Here is a 24,374-nt window from a genome sequence, read left to right on the forward strand (position 1 = left end):
TTACGTACCATTTTTGTATGGACAGCTGCCAAAATTGTATGGAGACTTGTATGGGTGAACCAATGGCACAAAATAGCTTCCTTGGTCATAGGGTAGGCCCCACAAAGTTTGAGCCAAATAAAAAAATACAACAAATAAAAATGGTCGAAATCGGCCGATTTCGAAGAGAACTGCTCATAAAATAGATTTTATTTTGAAAAAATCTATTTTTACTCAAAAACTTGACCTTTTCGAAAAAATCTAATGATGGAAATGGATTCAGCAGACAAAAATAGATTATAAATGATCAGTTAGACTGACGAGACATCGACATTTAGTTATCTCTAAGTCATACTTTAGCATTAAATAAATTTTATTTTGGAAAAATCATCGAAAATTCAATTTTTACTCAAAAAGCTGACCTGTTTGAAAAAATCCAATGATGGGAATGGATTCAGCAGACAAAAATACATTAAAAATGATCAATTAGACTGACGAGACATCGACATTTAGTTATCTCTAAGTCATACTTTAGCATAAAATAGACTTTATTTTGAAAAAATCATCGAAAATTCAATTTTTACTCAAAAAGCTGACCTTTTTGAAAAAATCTAATGATAGGAATGGATTCAGCAGACAAAATTACATGAAATATGATCAATTAGATTATCGAGACATACTTATTTAACGTTCTGCAAAGCATTTTTGATTTGTATTATTGATATCCCAGCATAATATGACTTGCATGCAAGTTGGAAAAACTTGAATGAGAACCAACTAAAAATATAATTTTAAAATGGCTATAAATATGCGTAGAAACAATCAAATTTTAAAAACCAGGGGTGTTTCAGAAAGGGGAAAACGTGAACTATAAGATACATGTATTGGTTCAGTTGTTTATTCAATAGTTCTTTTGTAAAATAGTCGACAAAGTAGCTAATTTTGACCTAAACTAACATTTCAAACGGGTGTATCTCAAAATTGGGACCATTTGGAGCAATTCTGGACCCGGATTCGGATTCAGCAGGCAAAATTCTACTAGGAACACATATACTCGTCTCAGAGACAAAATCTTGTTGGACTGTGTAATTAAAGAAAATATATATCAACACATACATAAATTATGTCTAATTAAGAAATGTTTTGTTATAAAATACTAATAATTTGCTGCATGCAAAAATATTTCAGTTAATACAACGAAAAAAAATGTTGAAAAATAGTTGAAAAGTATGGTCCAGCCTGTTTTTTACAGAATATTCCACAATATTTCAGCTGAAAACAAGAAAAAAATCGACTGCTAGAATTTTTTTCGGCCATTTAGCCAACGAAAATGGCAATTCCAACTATTTTTTTAGTTACTTTTAGTTATTGGTGGTCAGCAATTTTGGGTTAACAAAATCAACAATCGATTGTTGAAAAAAAGCTGTGTAAAAAATTAACCCATACTTTTAGTTAAATTAACCAAGATTTTCTTAGATTTGCCCTGGCCGGTCTCTCCGTGCACTGACGGTAGTGAGTTTGAGTTTAGATTGAACTTGGTGTAAATAAAAATTTGAATACGCATCCCATACAGTTAGTTGACGAGGTCGAGCGAATGATTTTGTATCGTTAAACATCAATTGACGTCAATCAGTTGAAACCAAAAATCGGCTATAGCTAACAAAACATTTTTTATTCATGTTTACCCGGTGTCAACACTAAGCTCGTAATGATCCTCATCTATTATTTTAGGAACACTGAGTCGCTATAAAATTCTCCCAAGCTGAGCTTGCATAAGGTGTCTCACTGTCTCTCTTCCACAATTTTTTGGCTCTTTTTGGATGATATCAACGAATAATCAACATTACCGTTCCCTAGAGTGACCCATTCATCTATAAACAACTGTCGAATCAACACAAATCTACTTAAAGCTCACCCCTCGCAACGGTCCCTAGCTTGTGTTATGTTGTCCATGTTTTAACGACCTTCGCGAAGCAACGCGAAAACTTTACCCAAAGCAGCCTCATCAGAGCGCCGAAAAACTCGCGGACAGTCGCGCGGTTCAATCCGCCCAGTTAACACACAAAGGTTAAAATGGACCTCCCGAAAGAGTCAGATCTCTCGACTCAACAGTCGGAATCGTCGTCGGTAGTGCAAATTGTGACGCAGATCTTTATCGTGATTTTGGATTTTCTGAGAGTGCTTTTTTTTAGTGTGCCAATTTTATTCAAAGCCTTTCTGAACTTGCTGATCCCCAGAAAGTCGAAGAACGTGTCCGGCCAGCTGGCTTTGGTAAACTCTGATAAATCCAATAAAACGGTGATTTGGTTAACCTTGGTGGAAACTCTTTTGTCCCCAACTGTAGATAACTGGTGGAGCAAACGGATTGGGCCGAGAAATTGCACTTCAACTAGCCAAACGAGGGTGTAACATCGTTATTGTGGACGTTGATCTTAAGTCCGCGGAAAACACCTGCGCCGATTTAAGAGAGAAGGGTGTCAAAGCTTATTGCTACCGAGTGGATGTGTCTTCCTTTGAGCAGGTCAAAAGCCTTGCAACGATCGTCTACCAGGACATCGGCCCAGTCGATATTCTGGTCAACAATGCCGGTCTGATACATTTCACGTTTTTGCAAGATAGCTCAGAACAAGATGTGAATAGACTCATCGATGTGAACGTCAAGTCGTACATTTGGGTAAGCATATTAAAAGCATCACAATAAGCAGGGCAATAGCATTCGATTTATTCAAGAGCAACTAGCTGGTAGCAACAATCACTTGATTGAAAATACGGAGGCCTTTACTTTCACTCAGACCGAATTTACCAAAATCTTAATACCGTAAACTGGGGTGACTTTGATAGGATTTCAATCTATTTTTTGAATATTTTCCAACTGGTAAGGTTTTTCTCAAGATTATTATTTTTAGAACATGTACTAGGGTAGGCCACACAAAGCCCATGCACTATTTTTGAAAAATAAAAATTTTCAATAGTGTTTAGAAAAATAGTTACGTTAAAAATTCTTATTTTAAAATCCGGAGTGACTAGTTTTTCTTGTTAAAATCAGATTTAGGGTGTTCAAACTTTATTTTTACGTCAAATGTACCATCATTAAGTTCGCTGATATAGTTTTTAAGAAAAAAAAAACAATGTTTTAATTAAGTTAACTAAGTTTATTAGCTTTTTAACAAAATACATATAAATTTTAGGTAACTATGTTTAAAAGTCGATATTTTCCTTAAATTCGTTAAAACTAGTTTTGTTTATGAAATTATCGATTTATATTGCATTTTAAACTGAATTCGAAGCATGAATCACAAGTTTTCGTATTTTACATGAAATTTGTTCAGCTGAAATTGCCTATAAATTTGAAGATTTTTTAGAATTGTGTTTGAAAAACACATATTAATCATTATTGACCAACTCACTTTACCTTCTCCTAATGGAAAATTGTCCAAAGAATCCGAAAATGCGTTCCGTTTTCCGATTCAAAATCAGGTTCATTGAGGAAATCATGACACTTCGAGAAGTTTGAAATAATGCCTTTCATCAACATTTTCGTAATTGGAAAGTTCTTCTTGAGGTACGTACTTTGAACACTTCTCTACCATGTTCAGTATGATTCCAAACCATTCCGTACGTATTTAATGTGTACTCTTCATTTTGCGGATAAATATCAAACCTATCAAAGTCACCCCGGCTATCAAAGTCACCCCGGTACCACGAGTTGTGATTGCGAAAGTAAACTGCATGATTTAAATGTACAAGGACGTGTAGTTTTAACGTTTAACAATCTCATAAGCGATACCCATAATACATAATAACAAGTGGGTAATTCTCCGCCAAATCACACAGCAGTTGCCCCGACCCCTCTTAAATTTGCGTGAAACTTTGTCCTAAGGGGTAATTTTTGTCCTGAACACGAATCCGAGGTCCGTTTTTTTATATCTCGTGACGGAGGGGCGGTACGACCCCTTCCATTTTTGAACATGCGAAAAAAGAGGTGTTTTTCAATAATTTGCAGCCTGAAACGGTGATGAGATAAAAATTTGGTGTCAAAGGGACTTTTATTTAAAATTAGACGCTCGATTTGATGGCGTACCCGGAATTCGGAAAAAACGTATTTTTTCATCGAAAAAAACACAAAAAAAGTTTTAAAAACTCTGCCATTTTCCGTTACTCGACTGTAAAAAAATTTGGAACATGTATTTTTTTTACCAACTAAACGGGACAAACACAGAACACTCAGAAGAGATGGGCGGGAATCGAACCCGGGCCCCTTAGCACACATGAGGGATCGGAAGCCGAAGCCGCTCACCACCGCGCCATGGGGTCCTCAATTTTAAGGGAAATTTAATGTACTTTTCGAATCTACATTGACCCAGAAGGGTCATTTTTTCTTTGACGAAACAGAGAGAAACGCAAAATGTAACTTTTTCAAAACTTTTTTTTCGTAAAATCGCGATAACTCGTGATGTTTATAAGCAAATCCCTTATGTTTATACATCAAAATTTTTGTAATTGTCTACTTTAAAACTTTGTAGAACATTATTAAACTCTAAAAAATAACCCTGCAAAGTTAGAAAAAAACACGAAATTTTAAAATGAAAAATTTAGTTCTAAATGAAAAAATGACCCTTCTGGGTCAATGTAGATTCGAAAAGTACATTAAATTTCCCTTAAAATGACATGTTCCAACATTTTTTACAGTCGAGTAACGGAAAATGGCAGAGTTTTTAAAACTTTTTCAGTGTTTTTTTTTTCGATGAAAAATACGTTTTTTCGGAATTCTGAGTACGCCATCAAATCGGGCGTCTAATTTTACATAAAAGTTACTTTGACACCAAAATTCTATCTCATCACCGTTTCAGGCTGCAAATTATTGAAAAACACCTCTATTTTCGCATGTTCAAAAATGAAAGGGGTCGTACCGCCCCTCCGTCACGAGATATCAAAAAACGGACCTCGGATTCGTGATCAGGGACAAAAGTTACCCCTTAGGACAAAGTTTCACACAAATCGAAGAGGGGTCGGGGCAACTGCTGTGTGAGTTGGAGGAGAATTACCCAATTTGCATGTTTATGCAAAAATAATTGACAATATGATATGATTTTATTTTATTATTATTATCTAGAATCATTTTTGATTGGAAAAAGATAATTTATCTCCAAACTATGAAGAATGTTAATCGGGGAAATTCTTGTATGTTTGGATGGTTAAAGACTCAAATTGAATTCCGTCTAATTTGCAAATTCTTCCTATTTTAACAAATTATTCCAAAAGTTTTGATAGAAAAGTGCTTGGTCACTTCCCATAAGCTATTTATTACCTGATATTAATTGAAAATGCATTATACACCCGTAGGGGAGAGTGGGGAGACTTGATCCCCGGGGACACTTGATCCCAAGCCTGTATCTCGTCAGCATGTGGGTAAAACAATTAGCTTTGTTCTAGAAAGTTGTGCGAAATTAACTAAAACTCATTGTAGAAAACAAAGAAAAAAAATTAAAAATGTTAAGATTGAGTTACACACATTTTTCTAAAACAAGCTGCAAAAAACTTCCAAGAGATCTTTTTTTCTTTTTTTGATATGCATAGAAAACACTAAAAAAATATTCAAAAAAATATTTTTTATATATGAATTGTTTGATAAACTTATCAACTCCAAAACTCTTACGCATTTGATGCTAAATTTATTGTCATACTATTTTTACAATCAATTGTTTAAAAAAGTGCGTTTAGGGAGACTTGATCCCTGCATTTTTACAGTCACTGGAATCAGCCTCAAGATTAATTAATTGGGCTGGGTTTTCATACATAGTTTCCTTTAGTATAGTTGAACATAACTTACTGCAGTTTGAACCTTTTTTCAAAAGTTTTGTAAACCAAAATTTCCAGCTTTTGTAAACATGCTTAATTTTCGTCTAAAAAATAATATTTTAAGTTTTTAAATATTTTACATACTAAACATGTTATATTTTGAACACAAACGTATAGGTTTTATGTGAAATTGCTGTAACTTATAGAAAATTAAAAGTTTGGATGAATAAGAAACATTTTGCTTAAGATTTCTTCAAAATGTTGAAAGGGGATCAAGTTACCCCTAACATTTTTAAAATGCCGGTTTAAAATATTTTTTTAAAACGCTTGGCATGATGCGAAGAGTTCATCTGATGAAATACCCTTATTAGCCAAACATAGATGAATGTTTAAGCTTTCAATTCATGCCAAAAGTTTATAGTTTCGTGAGAAATTGACAGAGTTATGTGCGATACAAAAAAAGGGGATCAAGTCTCCCCACTCTCCCCTACAGTTGATAAGCAAACATTAGTCTTCAAACTAGTAAGATTTGAAGAAAAAAAATGTTAATAAAAAGCTTTTTGCGGTTATTTACATTGAAAATTCAACAAAATTCCAAAGATTTTTGAATGAATCAAAACATGAAAAAATGATTCTAAACGTAGGGAAATGAATTTCAAATTGATTTCATTTAACTTAAAATTCCATTAAACATTTGAACTTTTTTTTAACATATTTTTTTTGCCCCCTCAAGAACCATTAAAAAATTTAAGCATATTGAAAAATCAAGGAATTGAAATGATTGCAAAATTTATGAGAAATTGATGAATTTTAAGAATATTTAAAGTTCAAGAAGTTTAAGAAATTCGAATAATTTAGTAAAATTCAATAAATTCAAATAAGATAATAACATTAATGAATTGCGTGCTCTCGTTTTTGTTTATGCAATGTCAAACATTAAAACGCGTTTTTCTCGGAACGTCAAAAAGCAACGTGCGACAAGTTAGAACGACAGCGTCGAAATAGGGATTTTTAATTTTTGTTTCTGAAAAATCAAACAAGATTCACCAATTGGGGTTAATAGACACATGAGGCTGGTCATTCCAAGTCGACTAGGGACCATCCATAAACCACGTGGACACTTTAGGGGGGGGGGGTGGTAAGGCGATTGTCCACGATCCATACAAAAAGGTTTTTTTTTGTATTGACAATTGTTCACGAGGGAGGGGGGTTGAGATTCCCGAAAAAGTGTCCACGTGGTTCATGGATGGTCCCCTAGAAGTCTGGAGTCGACCTTCATTGATTTGGACCAAACTTGGTAAGAACGTTTATGTATCGATAGTTAACAGAAATCCCAAGTTTGGTGCCGATTGTTGAACCATTCCTCTATTTTGGCACCACAATCTCTTTTGAAGATTTTCTAAAAATCTTTTTTTTCTTTTACTCGTAACTTTACAACTTTTAAACCAAAAGACTTTCTTCTGGTTGCATTTTAAAAAGTTAATACCGTAGGCTATTACAAAAAGATATTGGGGGTTTAAAAATATCCATTTTTGCAATTCCGTCGTGAAACTACTTACTTTTCCTGTCATTCTTGAACGACGAAATAGCCTACTTTTCTGTACCAAAAATAACAGAATCGAATAGCAACACTTTTCAAAATAATTTAAGCACTGAAATGGGTGCTGAAAAGTTGAATTTTTCAGCACTTGTTTCGAAAAGTAACACTTTTCAACATTTTTTTTATTTAAACGATTTATTAACAAAATACATGAAAATTCGACTTAAAATTTCACTCAATGGGTGTTTTTCGAAATTGCAAAAAATGTTGTATGGAACTCGTTGCAAAACTTGATTTTTTCAGCACTCGTCGTATTTATCCAACTCGGTGAACCTCGTTGGATAAATGTACGACTCGTGCTGAAAAAATCCTCTTTTTGCAACTTGTTGCATAAACTACTATTTTGCAATTCCGTTGTGAAACTACTTACTTTTCCTGTCAATCTTGAACGACGAAAGGGCCTACTTTTCTCTATCAAAAGTATCAGAATCAAATAGTAACACTTTTCAAAATAAATGCTGAAAAGTTCTACTTCCCATTCCTTGCAAAGTTATGGAAATCGTCATAAATCAATGATTGCAAACTAAGACGTCAATGATTGTACCACAAAATTATATAAATTTTGAAACACATTTGATTAAGACCAAAAATTATTTCAGTGGCTTCAAGAAGGCAACAACCGGCACATGATGATTCATTTTGGTGCAGAAATTCGTTAAATTGAATTCAATACAGAGCATTTTAGAGTGTTGATCAATTTTCTTCAAAAATGATCACCGGCTTCACCTTAAACGGTTAATTGACAAAATAGATGAACATTTGACTTATAATTCCAGTCAAAGGGTGTTTTTTTGGAATTTCAAAAAATGTTGTATGGAACTCGTTGCAAAACTGGACTTTTTCAGCACTCGTCGTATTTATCCATCTCGGTGAACCTTGTTGGATAAATGTACAACTCGTGCTGAAAAAATCTCGAGTTTTTTTTTTAAAAGGACCTATAAACAAAAATTTCACTTTTTGCTTTTTGGGTGTTTTTGAATACCCCTGACTCAAGGCGGTTCTAAAAACACCCAAAATGCAAAAATTAAAAATTTTGCTTATAGGACCTTTTCAAAAAAAACTCGAGAAATCTTGCTTTGGCAACTTGTTGCATAAACTACTATTTTGCAATTCCGTCTTGAAACTTCTTACTTTTCCTGTCATTCTTGAGCGACGAAACGGCCTTCTTTTCTTTACCAAAACTAACAGAATGGAAAATTTATACCTTTCAATACCAATGCTGAGAAGTTCCACTTTTCAGCACTGAAATAGGTGGTGAAAAGTTGACCTATAGAATAAATCGAGCAAAATCTACAAAAATTGCCTCTTAAGGGTGCACAGCATTAGTTAATAACACTCAAACGCTCGGGTTGTCATTTGACCCCTATATTTTTTTTCTTAAAAATCTCATAACGTTTGGTAGAATTGACCAATTTTGATGCTTCCGGTTGCAAAAGATCCACATTTGTATATTTTTTGAACTGTCAGATAGTGGAAAAATATGGTCCACTTTTACCGGAGATATTCCGGATTCCGTTGGGGTACCTCGACCCTCCTAATTGGGTTTTGGATCAGTATAGCAATAACTTTTTCACAGAACAATGCCAGAAATTATGCAACACTTCAAGGCATCATCCTAATACATCATCCTGCAAAAGTAATTGATATGGTCAAGACCTTCTGGGTCAAATGACTACCCGAGCGTTTGAGTGATAATAATGAAATTTAAAAAAATATATTTTGTTTACTCAAATGACATTGAATTTTAAAAGTTTTTTGAAAAAATCTGGTAATTAAAATACTAAAAACAGAGTTTTTCACATTAGTTGCAAGACATTTTCTGGAAACGTTATTGGTGTTCTTTGATACCACTGTTTTAGGTGTACGGCCCTTGAAGCATGTTGTTGCCTCTTTACAACAACAGCACTCAACTCTCAATTTCAAGCATCAATCAACCTGAAGAGCATCTCTCAAGCATCCTATTCAGCATCCAAACTCGGACAGAACACTAATGATCGTTTCACACCCGCAGACGACCAAGGTGTTCCTGGAGAAGATGATGGACCGCAAGTGGGGCCACATTGTGGCCATTTCTTCCATGTCCGGAATGTACGCGTTCCCGTGGGCCGTGGTCTACTCGACCTCCAAGTACGCCGTCAACGGGTTCATGGCCGCTGTTACAGAGCAGCTTCGGCTGCAGGGCTTCAGCGACAAAATCCAGACGACCTGCGTGTGCCCGTACTACATTGCTACGCGAAAGGACATTGTCGAGTTCCTCAAAAAGCCGCGGTAAGTGCCGAGTCATGCGTTGTTCGTTAACTTTTTCGCTAACCTGTTCTTTTTTTTTATTCTGGACTCAGGTTCAAGCTTTTAACCACCGAACACACGGCCCGTGTAATTGCCAAGGGAATTTTGCGAAACGAGGTGACCATTGCAATTCCGCCGTTCTTCGATCTCGGTGTTAAGATTATGCAGTAAGTGTTTCTGTTACAAAAACAGAAGATGGGTCGATTAGATAATCAATTTTTCTACCAATTTCAGGCTGTTTCCAGTTAAAGTCCAGCAACTCGTACGAGATTATATTATAAGAGAATATGAGTTAAATTCGACGCAGTGAGATAATGGATTTTCTGTCTTTTTGTAGATTGAATAAAAGGATGATCGATGATCTTTTAAAAGTTGGAGACGTTTTCTTAATTTTGTTAAATGTTTTTTTGTTTGGCAAGTCTACCAATAATACAGAGATTTAAATTTGATATTTTGGTGTCCATTGCAGGGCTGAATTGCACAGTTGAACTGAGCTTTCGAAAGCTTTTCGTAATTTATTTCAAATATGTCTGAAAATCAGGAAGCAAAATTGCATTTTCGAAAAACTTATAAATTTCAATGGAAATAGGAGTGCAATGAACTGAAAACAATTTTAAATAAATTTACCTGCGTTGATTTAATTATTTTGAATATCTGTAAAAAAATTATTCACAGCAACGCAATGTTAACTGAGCTTGGCAAAGAAGTGTTTAAGTCCAAGAAGCAGTTTTCAACAATTTTTTAAAAGTTTTAAAAGTTAGTTAGCTACTTTTTTACGAAGTGTTTTCATATGATTATTTAAATACTCTCAAAGTGTCATGTTTTCAAAATAAAAATCAGTTTGAATCGAAGAATGAAATACATTATTCAAATCTTTGGACAATCTTTTACACAAAAAAAAAGTTAAAATAAGTTTCTTAGTTGCAAGTTTGAAGTGTTATAGAATTAAAAAAAATCTTCAAATATAAATTAATATTTTTTTGAACACTCAATTTCTTATGAATGTTGATCAACCTTGGATATTTTTAATAACTTAACCTTAGATTTATGTACATTCTTTTAAAAGTAAATAAATTTTGATAACAAGCATTTTAATTGCATTTTTTTTAAATAAACATTTAACGTAACCTTACTTATGGTGAATTTCACCAAATTTTATATGCAAAACAGTGACTGTCAAAAACACCCCCTTTTTTATACTAGGCCAATAACATTTTATGTTATTTATAACAAGATTTGTTATTCGTCGTTATGATTTTTTTTTGTTATTGAATTGTTATTGTAATAACAGACTAATAACATTTTAGTTATACTTCGAACAAAACTTTGTTTTTATTTTTTGTTATTTTAACAACTAATCCGATCATCACAATAACAGTTGGAGTTATTCTTCCATAACAAAAAATGTTATTCCCAAGTTATTTTGGCTTTCAACCAATATCAGATCAATAACAAATTTTGTTATGATAACATAAACTGTTATTAAACTCTTATGCAAAAATGGATTTTTCAAGAAGATTCCATAACACTTTCTGTTATTTTAACAGTATTTGTTATTGAAATGGCATGAATTTTTTTATTACCGTCTGCCCGGGTGAAAAAGCCTAAAATTTTAAGTAATTTTCAAATTTTGTTTCATAACACTTAAAAGTTTTGAGTAAGAAACTAAATTTATCTGTTCTTAGTGGAAAATTGTACAAAGATTTCGAAAATGCATGTTGTTTTCCAATTCAAACTTATTTCCATTGAGAAAATCAAGGAAAATAGATTAAGTAATTAGCTTTTTTGCACTTGTATCGAAAAGTAACATTTTTCAATACTTTTGCCGTCTCACCTCAATGAGGAAAGGTTATAAAATCACTAGAAAAATTAAATTCTTAATTTGAATACCTGACCCACCTTCACGTATACATATCGACTCAGAATCAAATTCTAAGCAAATGTATGTGTGTGTGGTGGGATGTTAATCAACAAAAAATTGCACTGGATTATCTCGGCACCGGCTCAACCGATTTTGTCTGTTTGGTCTCCTTCAATCCGTATTGGAGTCCCATAAGTCACTTTTGAAAATATAAAGTTTAGTTAAGTACATCAAAAGATATGCTAAAAAAACGATTTTAACAAAAGTCCGGAAGATTGTAAAAAGGGTGGTTTTTAAAAGAAACCCCACCATGTTATACATTTTAACGAGCTCAAAAGATCGAAGATCTGACAACCCTATCAAAAGTTATAAGCACTTAAGTGTTATTTATGCACTTTTTGGATGCCGGATTTCAGATATTTTGATGAAAACGTTGTCCGGGTCTGTTATGCTACCTGTCGTTGGATAGAGAATTAAAAGAGCTTTCCAACGAGCACAAAATTGAAGATCTGACAACCCTATCATAAGTTGTAAGCACATAAGTGCCCTGAATTATGAAGATCTGACTACCCAATCTGATGGCATGAATAATGAGTCAAATTGATAGAACACTGAAAAATCCGCCCTTTTGTGTCTATTTTGGATAGCATTAACCTCTAAATGTGAGGAAAGCACCAACCACCTAAGGGTGGATTAAGTAACGTTTTTTTTGTTATGAACTGTGAATTTACTTAACACATGGATGTTTGTTTCCATTGAAAGAGTTTTTCGGAATTGCAAAAAAATGTTGTAAGCAACTCGTTGCAAAACTCGTTTTTTTCAGCACTCGTCGTATGTATCCAGCTCAGTAAACCTCGTTGGATAAATGTACGACTCGCGCTAAAAAAAATCTTTTTGCAATTTATTGCATAAATGACTACTCCGTGATCTTTGTTGCCTAACTTTTGAAACTATTTGAAACTTGTTGAAAACTGCTTCTCAATGTACTTTGATCATTACTCTATGGTTCCAAGCCATTCCATATTCGAATCGCATTTTTTATTTTACGAAAATATAGTATATCTACCAAAGTCACCCCGGTTTACGTTGCTATAATATTGATCCGTAAACACAATATATTTAAAAAAATATCGAAATGCGAACTTGAAAAAAATAATTGAAAAGCTTATTCATAACGGCCTTATCTTAAGATATAATAAACTGCTACTGTGCAGATTACATCCAAACTCAGCTGGATACATGGAAGTAAGCTCCCAAAGCGCGATTATAAGTGACAATAAAAGGGAAGTAATTACGAGAGGTTTAAGCAGTCAACCGTGCCAGATGACACAGAAACTTCAGTCGGTGTGGCGGCTTAAGGTTAGGGTTAGTATGACAAATGTGTCCTCACCTTATATGCTAGAGCTTCTACACGTCATATATACTAATCACAATAATCGCGCAGATTCACGCAAGATGAACAGATAAACACAAACGATGTCGCGATTCCGCGTTTACAGGAGATTTACATACGAATTTGAAAAATCGAAGAAACATTAGTATTGTATTTCTTGAAAAGGTGCGTGCATGACCTTTTCTTTCACGATGTGAATCTCGATGTGAATAGCTGTTATTGATTGATGCTTCAAATAATTCAATCAGTATTTTGCAACTTTTTTGAAATTTATGAATCTTAAATCATTGAATAAATAAATAACATCCATACTTTGAAGAAAAAAACACACACACGGAGGTTCTTAGTTCTAGCGTGTTCCATTCACAACGGTGTTTCGAGTGATATACCTGCATGCGACTCTTGAACGAGAAAAATCGTCACAATGAGTGATTTCGGAAACAATCATAATGATCATCGCCGTTGCTTACACTTATATATGGAAAAAGCCTCTCGACTTAAGGCACATGGGGGAAAACTTCTATTGAGCAATCACAGGTAAGGTTAGTTTAGTTTGGGATCTCGGAGGAATCGTGCGCTAAAAATTTGAACTCGGTTGCGGTGATGAAAATTGTGATTTATCTAAATGTTTGTTAAAAAAATGATGGAATTCATGCTGGCAGAATGAAGTGCGCAAAATTGTTACTAACGTTGATATGCTGTTGGTCGACAATTTCTGGTGTTGTTTCGCAAATCAGTGACCTTAGATATACAGAGGTAATGTTCTAAAGGCATTTAATTAAATTCGAAATATAGTGAATCAAGAAACAAAGAAGAGATCAATGTGACGCTTAAAAGTTAAAACAATAGCTAAAAAATAAAAAATAAACTAGGAAAATGCAAAAAAAAAAACCCTGACAAAAATGTGCTCAAAGTGCGTCGGGCGACCCCGATGTGCAGTCAAACGCGGCTGTCTTCACCCCACTTAAACGGTTTCGTTCTTGCTGGAAGACGAGCACACCAAATATGTAGATCAGGGAGCATGTGGAGAACCTCGTGCTGCCAGCCACAACGGAGTTCTGAAGGCACACACATGACTGCTATAGCTGGTTGGCTACACGGCTCGTTTGCGTCGGAGGTGGAAATAAGTGAACTAAAAATCAACATAGTTGTACCGGTTTGTACGATATTTTCCGGTAAATGCTATCCAAAAAACATCTTTAAGGCTGAATTCTCAACATTTTCTGAGAATACATAACTGCAATTCAAAACAATATTTTAAGCTGGCAATGATCATTTGAAAATTTAAAAGATTTTATATTAAATTTGTTTTTTTTTTATAAATTGGCTTCATGTATCCGTTGAACATTCAACATTTAAAAAAGTATTCAAATTGTATTTCAAATTATAGACACACTCAAAATCGCTGTTTTTATTCGGAAATTTAACAAAAAATTGATTGCGATTTTTCTTACATACCAGAGATTTAGGATTTTTGCTTTTTTGTATATCAAGTAGAAGTGCAAATCTAAAAAAATGTGCCCAAATAGAGCCGTACCTTAGGTCCTCGGCGCCCTTGGCGAAGCATCAATTTTCAATTTTTATGATATATTTTTCAATTCAAATTTTTCAAAGTGTAGGAATTAAGTTGGCTGAATATTTTCTCAGATTTCATAAAATCGATAATGATAGCAGGGTTTTGCTTTTATAAAATTATTTTTCAGATAAATGCACAGAATTTAATGATTTTATTTGATTATTTGATATGTTCTTAGCTTGCCTAATTTGATCTGATCTACTGCCCATGTTCGCATAAATGTCCCATATGCAAAAACAGCAAGCTGAGAAAAACGCATTTAAAGTTTGTCCCATACATAAGGCTACGTGTTAAATTTTTGCGAAAAAACTGGATTTTCTCCTGATTTCTAGAACAAAGTACTGGATGTTATAGGCTCTTTTGAAAGATCACACGATTTTGAACCAAACTGCATCATTAACTCGAAATCGATAAAAATGCATATGGGACATTTATGCGATCAGGGGCAGTCTAGTACTAATTTGATTGTATAAGCAAAGAACATTCCCGGATTCATAAAATGTTTAGCTGATTTGGCATTGGATTTCATTTCGGCGTAATTTGAAAAAAAGAAAACAAAATCCTTCATCAACATTAAAAAATAATAAGTATAATTTTCCAACACGAAGCGGCAGAACAAAATTTCGTCAAAATCAATTAAAAATCATTCAAAATCCAGCGCAATTTCTTGATGAAATTTATTTTAATAACATTATATTTCGTTAAAACAAATATGAAGATAAGAAATTTATATCCAAATTTTATTGATTCGCCAATTCGATGCTGTTCAATTATTTTTATAATTTATTTATTTTTAATTATTTTTTGTATTGATTTTGTTTTTGTCCGCAGCTTTTATTTATTTATTTTTTATTCGTTAAATCAAAATCCGTAATCTAGAAAATTATTATTTTTGTACACAGCTATATTTTCAAACCTTGACAGAACATTATTTGTTTGTTTTTATCTGAAATTTATTTTTTTGAAAATATAAGTTTGAGTAGTTCTCATTACCGATTTAAAAAGTAAATGTGTAAATTTTGCCGAAATAACACTGAACAGCCTGAAGCCTAAATCGATAAGTTGATTTGATTTCGGCAGATGAGAGTGTAGCAATTTTTCAACACCGGTTAAGCTAAAACTACAAAAAGGATGTTCAGAGCAGTTTGTGTGCTCCGAAAAACTTTTTTTTCTTGAAAAATAATGTTGGTCTTATTGGTGAAAATTTACAGCAGTTTTCCTATTTCAAAACTCTAGTATTTCAAAAAAACATAGGCAAATTTCAATGCACGAAGCTGCTTATAAAAAGGGAAATCGTGCTCAAAATATTTAAAAAGCCATTTTTAAACTCATTAATGCCAAAATTTCAAAAGAAAGTATATGTTTTAATGTTAAATTTATTCTTTTTTCAAAGAAGTTCAAAATATGACCATATTTTTCAAAATTTGGCTGATTGCGATTAACAGCCAAATTAACGTGAAAATAACATATAGTTGGACAATTTTTTAGTCTGGAAGGTATGACGGTCCAATTTTAATGCTATACCTATTAATTTTGAAAAGCTTTTCTAGAACTCCTTGAACTTTCTGTGACTTGAGCGCCCCTTCTTTGATGAAAAAATTAATTTAGCATTAATTATAAATTTTCAAAAACGCTTGAGTAGAAATATTCATACAATTGATTTTGACGCCCCTAAATCATTTTTGTTTATATTTTTAACCAAATTATCTAGTTATGTGTAGTTCTACTATATATTTTGGAGCCCTGTCTGTTTTAAATACTTGAGGATGTTATAACTGACATGCAAATTTTGTACAATCATCGAATTCGGCGTCCCCCAAGGGCTAGCGCCCTTGGCGGTCGCCAACTGCGCGAACCCCTAGGTACGGCGCTGCGGCCCCAATTATCAGTTTCGAGAAATGGAAACGGAGTCATCGGGAAATTTATTATTACATATCCAAACATAGTGGAGCTCAATCAAAATAATTTTGAAAAACGTTACTTAATGGTTGGTGCCTTCCTCTCATTTATAGAGTGATTCCAACCCCCCTAAACTGTCCACATGGTTTATGGATCTCCCCTAACGTGATCGCAGCACCTAATACCCCGTTCGCACGGGCGAGTTATAACCGGTTATAAGACCAAAAGTGGTTATAACTCTTAAAACCGGCTATAACTCTGGTTTTGCCCATACAACGGGCTGTCAGATTAAAACTGGTTTTAAAAGTTATAACCAGGTTAAAACTGCTCGAAAAGGGAACTCGAGTACTCGAAAACTCATAGTAGCCTTTGGAAATATTTGCAAAACATCCGATATTGACAGGAAAAAAACAACATTTTTTGCGACGGCTGTTTCAGTTATTTTTGCTGAAAGCGTTCAGCGAATCAGCCCGTCCCAACTCCACGGAATGGACGGATCACCGCAAGAAACTAAACAGAAGAACCCCCGGAAGATGAATATGTTTGTGTTGGCGAAACTACTCTGGCTGAAGAGTCCTTCAACGGATGATTGGTTCGAATGCCGGAGCATTGGTTTGGGCGATTGTTTTCCGTAGAACCTGGCGATTCTTGGAGGTGAGTGCGATAAGAATTCTTGTTAGAACTTCCCATTCGCCTTCTTATCTTTCAGGTCACATTGACGCGTGAAAAGATTCCCTCCACCCAAGGATGCTAATTAACGTGATGGCGATGAACGGAATCGAGAGCCTACCGGACAACCGGCGAAAGCGGCATGCGGCACGTCCTCCATCGCAACAACTAAAACCCAATGGGTTTCCTGGAAGCGTTCAACGGCTACACGCGTCTAAGCTCCGGGACTCGGTCGGCCGGGGCGGGACACTTCTTCTATCGATCCGTGACTACGGGTTGGTCGTCTCTCGACCTGCTTCGGGTGGTCAACTGCTGCTCTTGTACTTTACCCTCTTCTGGGCCACCTACCTCAAAGATGTGGGGTGGGGGAGATCATGAATGTTTGACTATCTGCCCTTAATTTCTCCTCGGTGATTCTCGGCCGTTCTTCCGCAGGCAGGAACAGATGATCTCGGTGCTGGCAGTCTGGTCGCAGCTGGTGAGCAACTTGTAGATGAAAGGACACCGCCACCGGGTGTGCTGCTGAATGTTTGCGGCAAGAGGACGACGTTTTCAGCGGGCTCGATGGCCGCCGACAGATGAATTTCCCCATGAGTGCAAATCCCACTGTGTTGCGGCAAATCGATGACTCGTTCCCAGCTCAGTGTGAGATGCACACAACGGTCAGAAAATCCTCGATATGGTCGTTTTGAACAGCCGCCGGTGGGCTCCACTTGCTCAGGGTTTTCGCTGGCTCCTACGGATGTCCTACTAGCATACCACAGTTAGTGCGCCCCTACGGTAGCGTCCTATGACTCGGAGACTTGTGGCGTGTCGTTTCCTACGGACTGATCCACGTGTACAGTGCGCTGCGTTCAGGGCGAGTTCGGTGTTGCGAGGTTCGGTGCGAGTACGTAGTGCCACCACGTGTGGTGATGCAGGTCGTACTTTCGAGGCACGCGGAGAGGCGAGAGATTCTTTACAGGACTGTACCGTATCGTGCACCTACAGCTTGTTTTCGGCAATCCTCTTGCGCTGGCTCGACAGGTGCGATGCGTTCTGTCCCGGTCCCGAACAGGCGGCGTCGCCGATCGAGAATCGGTGTTGTGTGGTGTGCGGAGTCGTCGACAGGATTCTCGAGAACTTTAACATGTGTGCAGGTCGGTTAGGCAGGATCAAAACGTTTAGCAGCCCAGCGTTGATCACGACGTCGCTGGTGATGATAAACACGTGGTCGCGTGCGCTGGTTGTCCCCAGTCAGTAGATGGATCGCTTTCATGACACGTGTACAGTTTTCGCTCTACAACGACACAGACAGACAGACCCGATCTACAGGGTACGAAAGTTTTTCAAAAGTATCTCAACACTTCAACTTCTTGGTGCTGTGTAACCCAAAAGGTTAAAAGGATCTCCACGTTAGTACCTGTGATGTAAAGTGGACGCGTACAACACAGCGGTAGACACACCATAAGCGCATCAACACCGGGTTCATTGGACCAGGAGGAAAGAAGAAACTTTAAAAGAAATGGCCGTATCGGATGTGTCTCGATGCACGTGAGTCGGCATCTAAGACGCGCAGTCTGTAGTTTAAAAAACCATTTTTCTTTATCAATTGAAACACAGACGGGAGGGAGGGGGATTGGTGGGACGGGGAGAGTAGGGTGAGGGGATGTTTAATCGGCTTCAACGACGCCCTTTAATATTCTTTCTCGTAACGCGACCCGGTCGGCCAACCCCGAATCTACTTGTAGACACAGATGTGCCTACGCAAGTGTAATGGCAGGACTTGACCAATTCCAGCTTAAACGATTGGATCTTCAGGTGACCTTCCAGAAAGGCGTCGATCTTGAGCCTTGGTTTGACATGTACAGTAGCAGGTGCAGGTGCTCAGCGGAACTACCCTAGTAGCATTTTAGGTTTTAAGGGTGCACAGCAATCGAAGAAGTTGTTGTCTTCTTATTCCAAATTTGTCAAACTTACGGACCCAATCCTGAAAGAATCTGATTGTCAAAATGGTCAAACTTTATTGTAAATAACTTTGAAGACTGTAATTTAGGGGATGAATAAAAAATCATATCGATAGTTCCCGTATTTTTGAAGATACTAAAATGTCTGTAACAGAAATCTGGGTGCAAAAGCGATGGTTGATGTGTACCGTTAAGTAGGCCATAAAAGCCTATTTAGGACGTATGAGGGTTTTCAGAACCATGATAAAACCTGTAAGTTTAAAAATGTTACTAGGGTATGTACACATCGAGATAGACGCGTAAAAGAAACTTCGAAGTTTGGTCAGCTTCTCAACAACATCCTTTTGCTCCATCGGTAACCTTTTTCACCTCAGTCTTAATTTTCATCTTTAGAAGCAAGTTTTCGCGCAGCCAAGATCATGGAAATCGCTGAAAATAGACCAACCTTTAAACAAAATCTCTCGTCGTTAAATTTGCCGTTTGGCGACCTTCCAGAACTCACATTCTTTCAGCTTCTTGTTTTCTCGTTACGTTCTTCCGGGAGTGATACAAACATTTGTACATGGCCACGGGCAAATTTGGGTATGTCGACATTCTGTCTTGGCTCATCAACCGCCACGTAAAACCCGACGATCGCACTCTTCACACTCGAGGATGCCGTCAAATCAGCAGCGTTTGAGTCGTTCGACGTTTTGCATTCAGCTACAATACGGTGCGAGATTGCAGCCTCAAGGACCCGGTCCTGAACAAGGTCTACCGGTACGTCCAAGCGCTGCCTGCCTGCGCAGATCACGATCTCGAGTGGTTCCACAATCAAAGCGAATCGCTCGTGACTCTGCAAGGGTGCATCCTGTTCTGCGACCGTCTCGTGTTTCTTTCTGACCTGCGCAAGCGATTTCTTGACCAACTCCACCATGGCCAATCTGGAATCGACGGCATGAAAGTTGGGGCCCGCACTTTCAGCGTACTGGCCTTCGCTGATTACGTGCGAACGAGTCCAACTGTACCGCTGCTGCCAAGGAACCGTTGCAAGCTCCTCTGATCCCTTGGACAAAATCAACAGGTCCACTCGACTACGGTGGACAGAACGACGGCAAGTACTTTCTGCTGGTTCTGCTGGTAGACTCCTACTCCATGTGGCCAGATATTGTGCAGAAACGCTTGATCATAAGCATCGCAACGATTACCATCCTTCGAAGCTTGTTAGCACATCTGAGGATGCCAGAGAGCCTGGTATCGGATAACGGAAATCAGTTAGAAAGGTATCGGCCCCGTCACCACCGCCCCGTTTCATCCCAACGGTCCAACGGTCAGGTAGAACGTTTCGTCGATACGTTCATGCGCGCAGTTCTTAATGGTCCAGCTTCAACGAGATTCCTTGAGAAGGGATGTCCCAGTTGGTTGCAACGGTGACCAACTTTGAACCTCGGTCAGCAGTTCAGCCGGCTGTTAATCTGAAAAGGAACTCAGTTAAAACACATTGAAAATTTAATTATAATATACTCACCATCCTACCCATAACCGGAAGAGAAAAGAGCCAAAAATCTGGCCCTCAGGGTTCACCGGAAACAGATGGTCAAGAAAAGAGCATCACAAAAAAAAAAGAAAATAAATGACAGCACAGAATATTCACTGATTGCTGTGATCTGTCAAAACAGTTAAAACCGTTAAAACCTCTCGCGCCCGTGCGAACGGGTTGGTTTTAACTTGGTTATAACTTATAACCATTTCGTTAAAACCAGCTATAACTCGCCCGTGCGAACGGGGTATAAGAGGTCCTAATAAAAATAAGTAATGAGTAAAAAAACAGACTACCTACAGACTTTTTGTCAAGATTATACAGATACCGCCTTTGAGGAAAATGGCATCCCTCTACACGGCTTTTTCATGGCGATCAGACCCGACCATTTGAGGTTATGTAAATTCAGACCATTTTTTAAACTGCTTGTAATTTTAGATAGGTAAGTCAGATCTTGAAAATTCTTAATCCACAAGAAAGGTCATTTCAGAACCTTTCTAAAAATATATAATATGGCAGGTTTCCATGCAAAAACCACCCTTTTTTGCAAATTGTGAAATTTATATGCAGCAGTTTTTAGCATAACTTTTGATGTGCTTTACCGAATCTTATAAATTTCAATAGGGACTTATGGGACCCCAAGACGAATCGAATGAGGCCAATACGGTCAAAATCGGCTCAGCCAGTGACGAGATATTCCAGTGACATTGATTCGGTACACATGTCTACATACAGCCAAACACACAGACATTTGCTCAGCTGGTGATTCTGAGTCGATATGTACAAATGAAGGTAGGTCTAGGAGGTATAACTAAAACGTTCATTTTTCGAGTGATTTTATAGCCTTTCCTCAGTAAGGTGAGGAAGGCAAAACGATGTTTTGAAAATGAAAACTGTAGTTTTCGAAGCAAAGTGCACTCTTCACTAAAACTGCGGTATCTTGTAAAATAAAGTGATGACAAATACCGTCAACTGGGGCGATTCGGGACTACAGTCTGCATAGGGATAGCACGTTTTAGAGCACTTAAAAGCTTCAAATTTGGGAATGAATGAACACATTTTGTTGCTCTGAATCTGGTCTAACCGAAACCACTTTTACCACATTAACATTTTTTACTTTAGGTACTTCATGTTTTTTGCATTTGTATTTTAAAGGTATGGTTCTCGTGTAAATTGAAAAATTGCAACCCATAAATCATTAAGACACTCAGCCAGTTCAAATACCATGCGTTTCCACTGAATGTTAGTTTTGTTTCAGGACTTTTATTTATTTGAAAATGGGTCCGTTAAAAAATGTTTTCTATGAGTAATTCTGGAGCAACACGAGAAAAGGGCGGATAAGCATTTTGACAGTTTGAACTATTTTGCTATTTCTCAAGCTTCAGGTAACTTTTTCTCAAAATTCGATATGGGAAACATTAGCTGACCTCCACAGCTACCATTCAACACTATGGGTTTTGTTAAATAGTTGCTTATTGCCTGGGAAATTGCAAAATAGTTGCAGCTGTCAAAATGCTTATGCGCCCTTTTCAAATGTTGCTCCAGAATTTATTAAAACAGGCTGCGATTACTTACCAAAAACTGGGGTGGCTTTGATAGCCCGGGGCGACATTGATAGAATTTTGATTTGGCCACTAATTTCGATACATCCAATGTAACAGTCACATTTTTGCATATATGTTCGATAATAAGCTATCCCTTAATGCTACAATACTCAAAATTCTCAAAAATGTTTGGATATTAATTTGACGGGCATTTGAAAAACCTATCAAAGTCACCTCGGGCTATCAAAGTAACCCCAGTTTACGGTACTTCATTTGCGATAAAATTCGTCCTTTATTCTAGACCACCAATGACAACCTTGGCGAGGCCATCCAATTCCTGCGCGACTTTGACCGCGAGGCCGCCGAAATGTGTAACCGGTAAACCCCGTCTACATCCCGTCGAGCATTATAAAAGTTTTCCCTAACCGCCCTCCACCCTTCTACACAGAGTCACCAACAGCGAGTGGAAGTACGCGATCAACTCGACCGAGTTCAACAAGCGGCGCATGCGCGAACAGCAAAATCTGGCCAGCAAATTCGAGTGTCTGAGCTGGCGCCGGGCAGCTTCGTTCGATTCATCGACCATCGTCGACACCGGAATCCGCCGTCAGCTGGGCCGAATCGTGGAGCCGGGGCGGTGCGGGCTGGGCGATGATAAGTACGCGGAGGTCGGTTGAACTAGTAAAGTTGAAGAAGTTGTTGATTTAGGTTGTTGAATTTTCGTTTTCAGATTACGCACGTGATTTCACTGATGAAAGAGAACTACAACAATGCGAAGGTGTGTCCATATCATGGGCCGCATGCCACGGCACTCAATGCGCAAAGCGCCAACTATGTGACCGGATATGCAACGTACTGCGATCTGAAGCTGGAACCGGATCTGGTTCAGATCATGGAAACGAGCAAGGTGGAGCCCGAGTTGAAGCACTACTGGACAGCATGGCGGGAAAAATCTGGACCCCCGGTTAAGAACACCTTCATGCGGTACATTGATTTGGCCAACCAAGCGGCGGAACGGCACGGTTTTAACGATGCCGGAGACCAGATGAGGTCCGTTTACGACGACAGTGACTTCTTCTTTACGGTTAACGATCTCTGGACAAAAGTTCAACCTCTGTACAAACAGTTGGTTACCTTCGCACGGAAGGGTTTGGTACGGCATTACGGTGAAAACGTGGTCCGAAGGGACGGTCCGATTCCAGCTCATCTTTTAGGTAGGTTGGTCAACTGGAGTGATTCAACGACAATATAACAATCTTTTCAGGTAACATGTGGGGTCAAAATTGGCGCAACATCCTGGACATAATCCGAACGGGTTCTCCCGAGATGCCAGACATCACGGGTGAAATGGTTCGCCAAGGTTACACGCCACTGAAGATGTTTCAAACGGCGGAAGAGTTTTTCACCTCGATTGGTTTGCCACCGATGGCTCCGGAGTTTTGGCGCAATTCGATGCTTCAAAAGTCCAACGAAGTAACGGGCAATTGTGCTGCTTCGGCGTGGGACTTTTGCAACAAGGTAGACTTTCGCATCAAGCAGTGCACGCAGGTAACGTTGGATGATTTCATCAACGCTCATCATGAAATGACGCACGTCCAGTACTACATGCAATACTCCAGCCAACCGTTTCTGTACCGCGAGGGACCAAACCCGGCGTTCCACGAAGCGTTGGCCAACGCAATCAGCCTTTGCGTAGGAGGACCAGCACATTTGCAGAAATTGGGACTTCTGAACACTCCCGTTTCGGTGCTCAACGGAAACACCATGATCAACATCGAATACCTGCTAAACCTGGCCCTGGATAAACTCCCATTTATGGCCTTCAGTTTGGCACTGGAAAAGTGGCGCTGGTATGTCTTCGAAAAGGGACCCGTAGGCATGAACGCCCGCTGGTGGGAACTGCGACTCCGTTATCAAGGCATTATCCCTCCGTTGGTCAGAGGATACGAGCATTTTGATGCTGGCGCAAAATATCACGTTATTTCCGACCAAGATTACATCAAATACTTCGTTGCGACCGTTCTGCAGTTCCAAATCTATTCTGAACTTTGTCTGGCATCGCACCACGTTGGCCCACTGCACACGTGCAACTTTTATCGCTCGCGCGAAGCGGGAAGAATCATCAGCGACGTAATGCAGCAAGGTGCCTCCCTCACCTCGTCGCAACTGATTAAGCTTCTGACGCGTGGGAAAACGTCGCGACTTTCGGTGGAACCGCTGCTGGACTTTTTCAGACCGCTCGAAGCATGGTTGGAGCTGCAGAACAGAGACGAACCCGTAATTTGTTATTTCGCATTTTTAAG

At 37.8% G+C, this 24,374-nt stretch overlaps 2 protein-coding genes and 1 long non-coding RNA gene across 4 annotated transcripts in view; 2 read left to right on the forward strand and 1 right to left on the reverse strand.

Moving 5' to 3' along the window:
- The window catches only part of LOC120413133 (angiotensin-converting enzyme-like), a 35,364-nt gene that overhangs the window by 10,802 nt on the left and 188 nt on the right, over positions 1–24,374 (forward strand). The window contains exons 1-5 of one of the 2 annotated variants that reach the window (XM_039573838.2): positions 13,469–13,674; positions 22,373–22,449; positions 22,520–22,739; positions 22,802–23,285; positions 23,336–24,348. In XM_039573838.2, the coding sequence (XP_039429772.1) occupies positions 13,582–13,674; positions 22,373–22,449; positions 22,520–22,739; positions 22,802–23,285; positions 23,336–24,348 (1,887 nt within the window). In that variant the 5' untranslated portion in view covers positions 13,469–13,581. Of the gene's footprint in view, positions 1–13,468; positions 13,675–22,372; positions 22,450–22,519; positions 22,740–22,801; positions 23,286–23,335; positions 24,349–24,374 lie in introns of those variants that run through there. The other variant, XM_039573837.2, reaches the window with a different exon arrangement.
- On the forward strand, positions 1,501–10,038 carry LOC120413140 (17-beta-hydroxysteroid dehydrogenase 13). The gene is made up of 5 exons (XM_039573847.2): positions 1,501–2,250; positions 2,324–2,653; positions 9,390–9,646; positions 9,718–9,831; positions 9,899–10,038. The coding sequence occupies exons 1-5, from the start codon at positions 2,053–2,055 to the stop codon at positions 9,972–9,974; spliced, it is 975 nt and encodes a 324-aa protein (XP_039429781.1). The 5' UTR covers positions 1,501–2,052; the 3' UTR covers positions 9,975–10,038.
- LOC120413147 (uncharacterized) lies at positions 19,046–20,751 on the reverse strand. The gene is made up of 3 exons (XR_005604918.2): positions 20,516–20,751; positions 19,511–20,462; positions 19,046–19,437 (listed from the first exon to the last, which is right to left on the reverse strand). It is a non-coding gene; the product is annotated as an uncharacterized LOC120413147 (long non-coding RNA).

The sequence above is a fragment of the Culex pipiens genome, chromosome 2 (genome assembly GCF_016801865.2).
Source record: "Culex pipiens pallens isolate TS chromosome 2, TS_CPP_V2, whole genome shotgun sequence".
Taxonomy (NCBI): Eukaryota; Metazoa; Arthropoda; class Insecta; order Diptera; family Culicidae; genus Culex; species Culex pipiens.

Bases quoted from the DNA above. Each gene is read 5' to 3' on its own strand.
- LOC120413140 (XM_039573847.2), top strand. From the start codon at position 2,053: ATGGACCTCCCGAAAGAGTCAGATCTCTCGACTCAACAGTCGGAATCG. The intron at 2,251-2,323 runs GTAAACTCTGAT...CCCCAACTGTAG, and splicing joins TGTCCGGCCAGCTGGCTTTG to ATAACTGGTGGAGCAAACGG. The intron at 2,654-9,389 runs GTAAGCATATTA...TCACACCCGCAG, and splicing joins ACGTCAAGTCGTACATTTGG to ACGACCAAGGTGTTCCTGGA.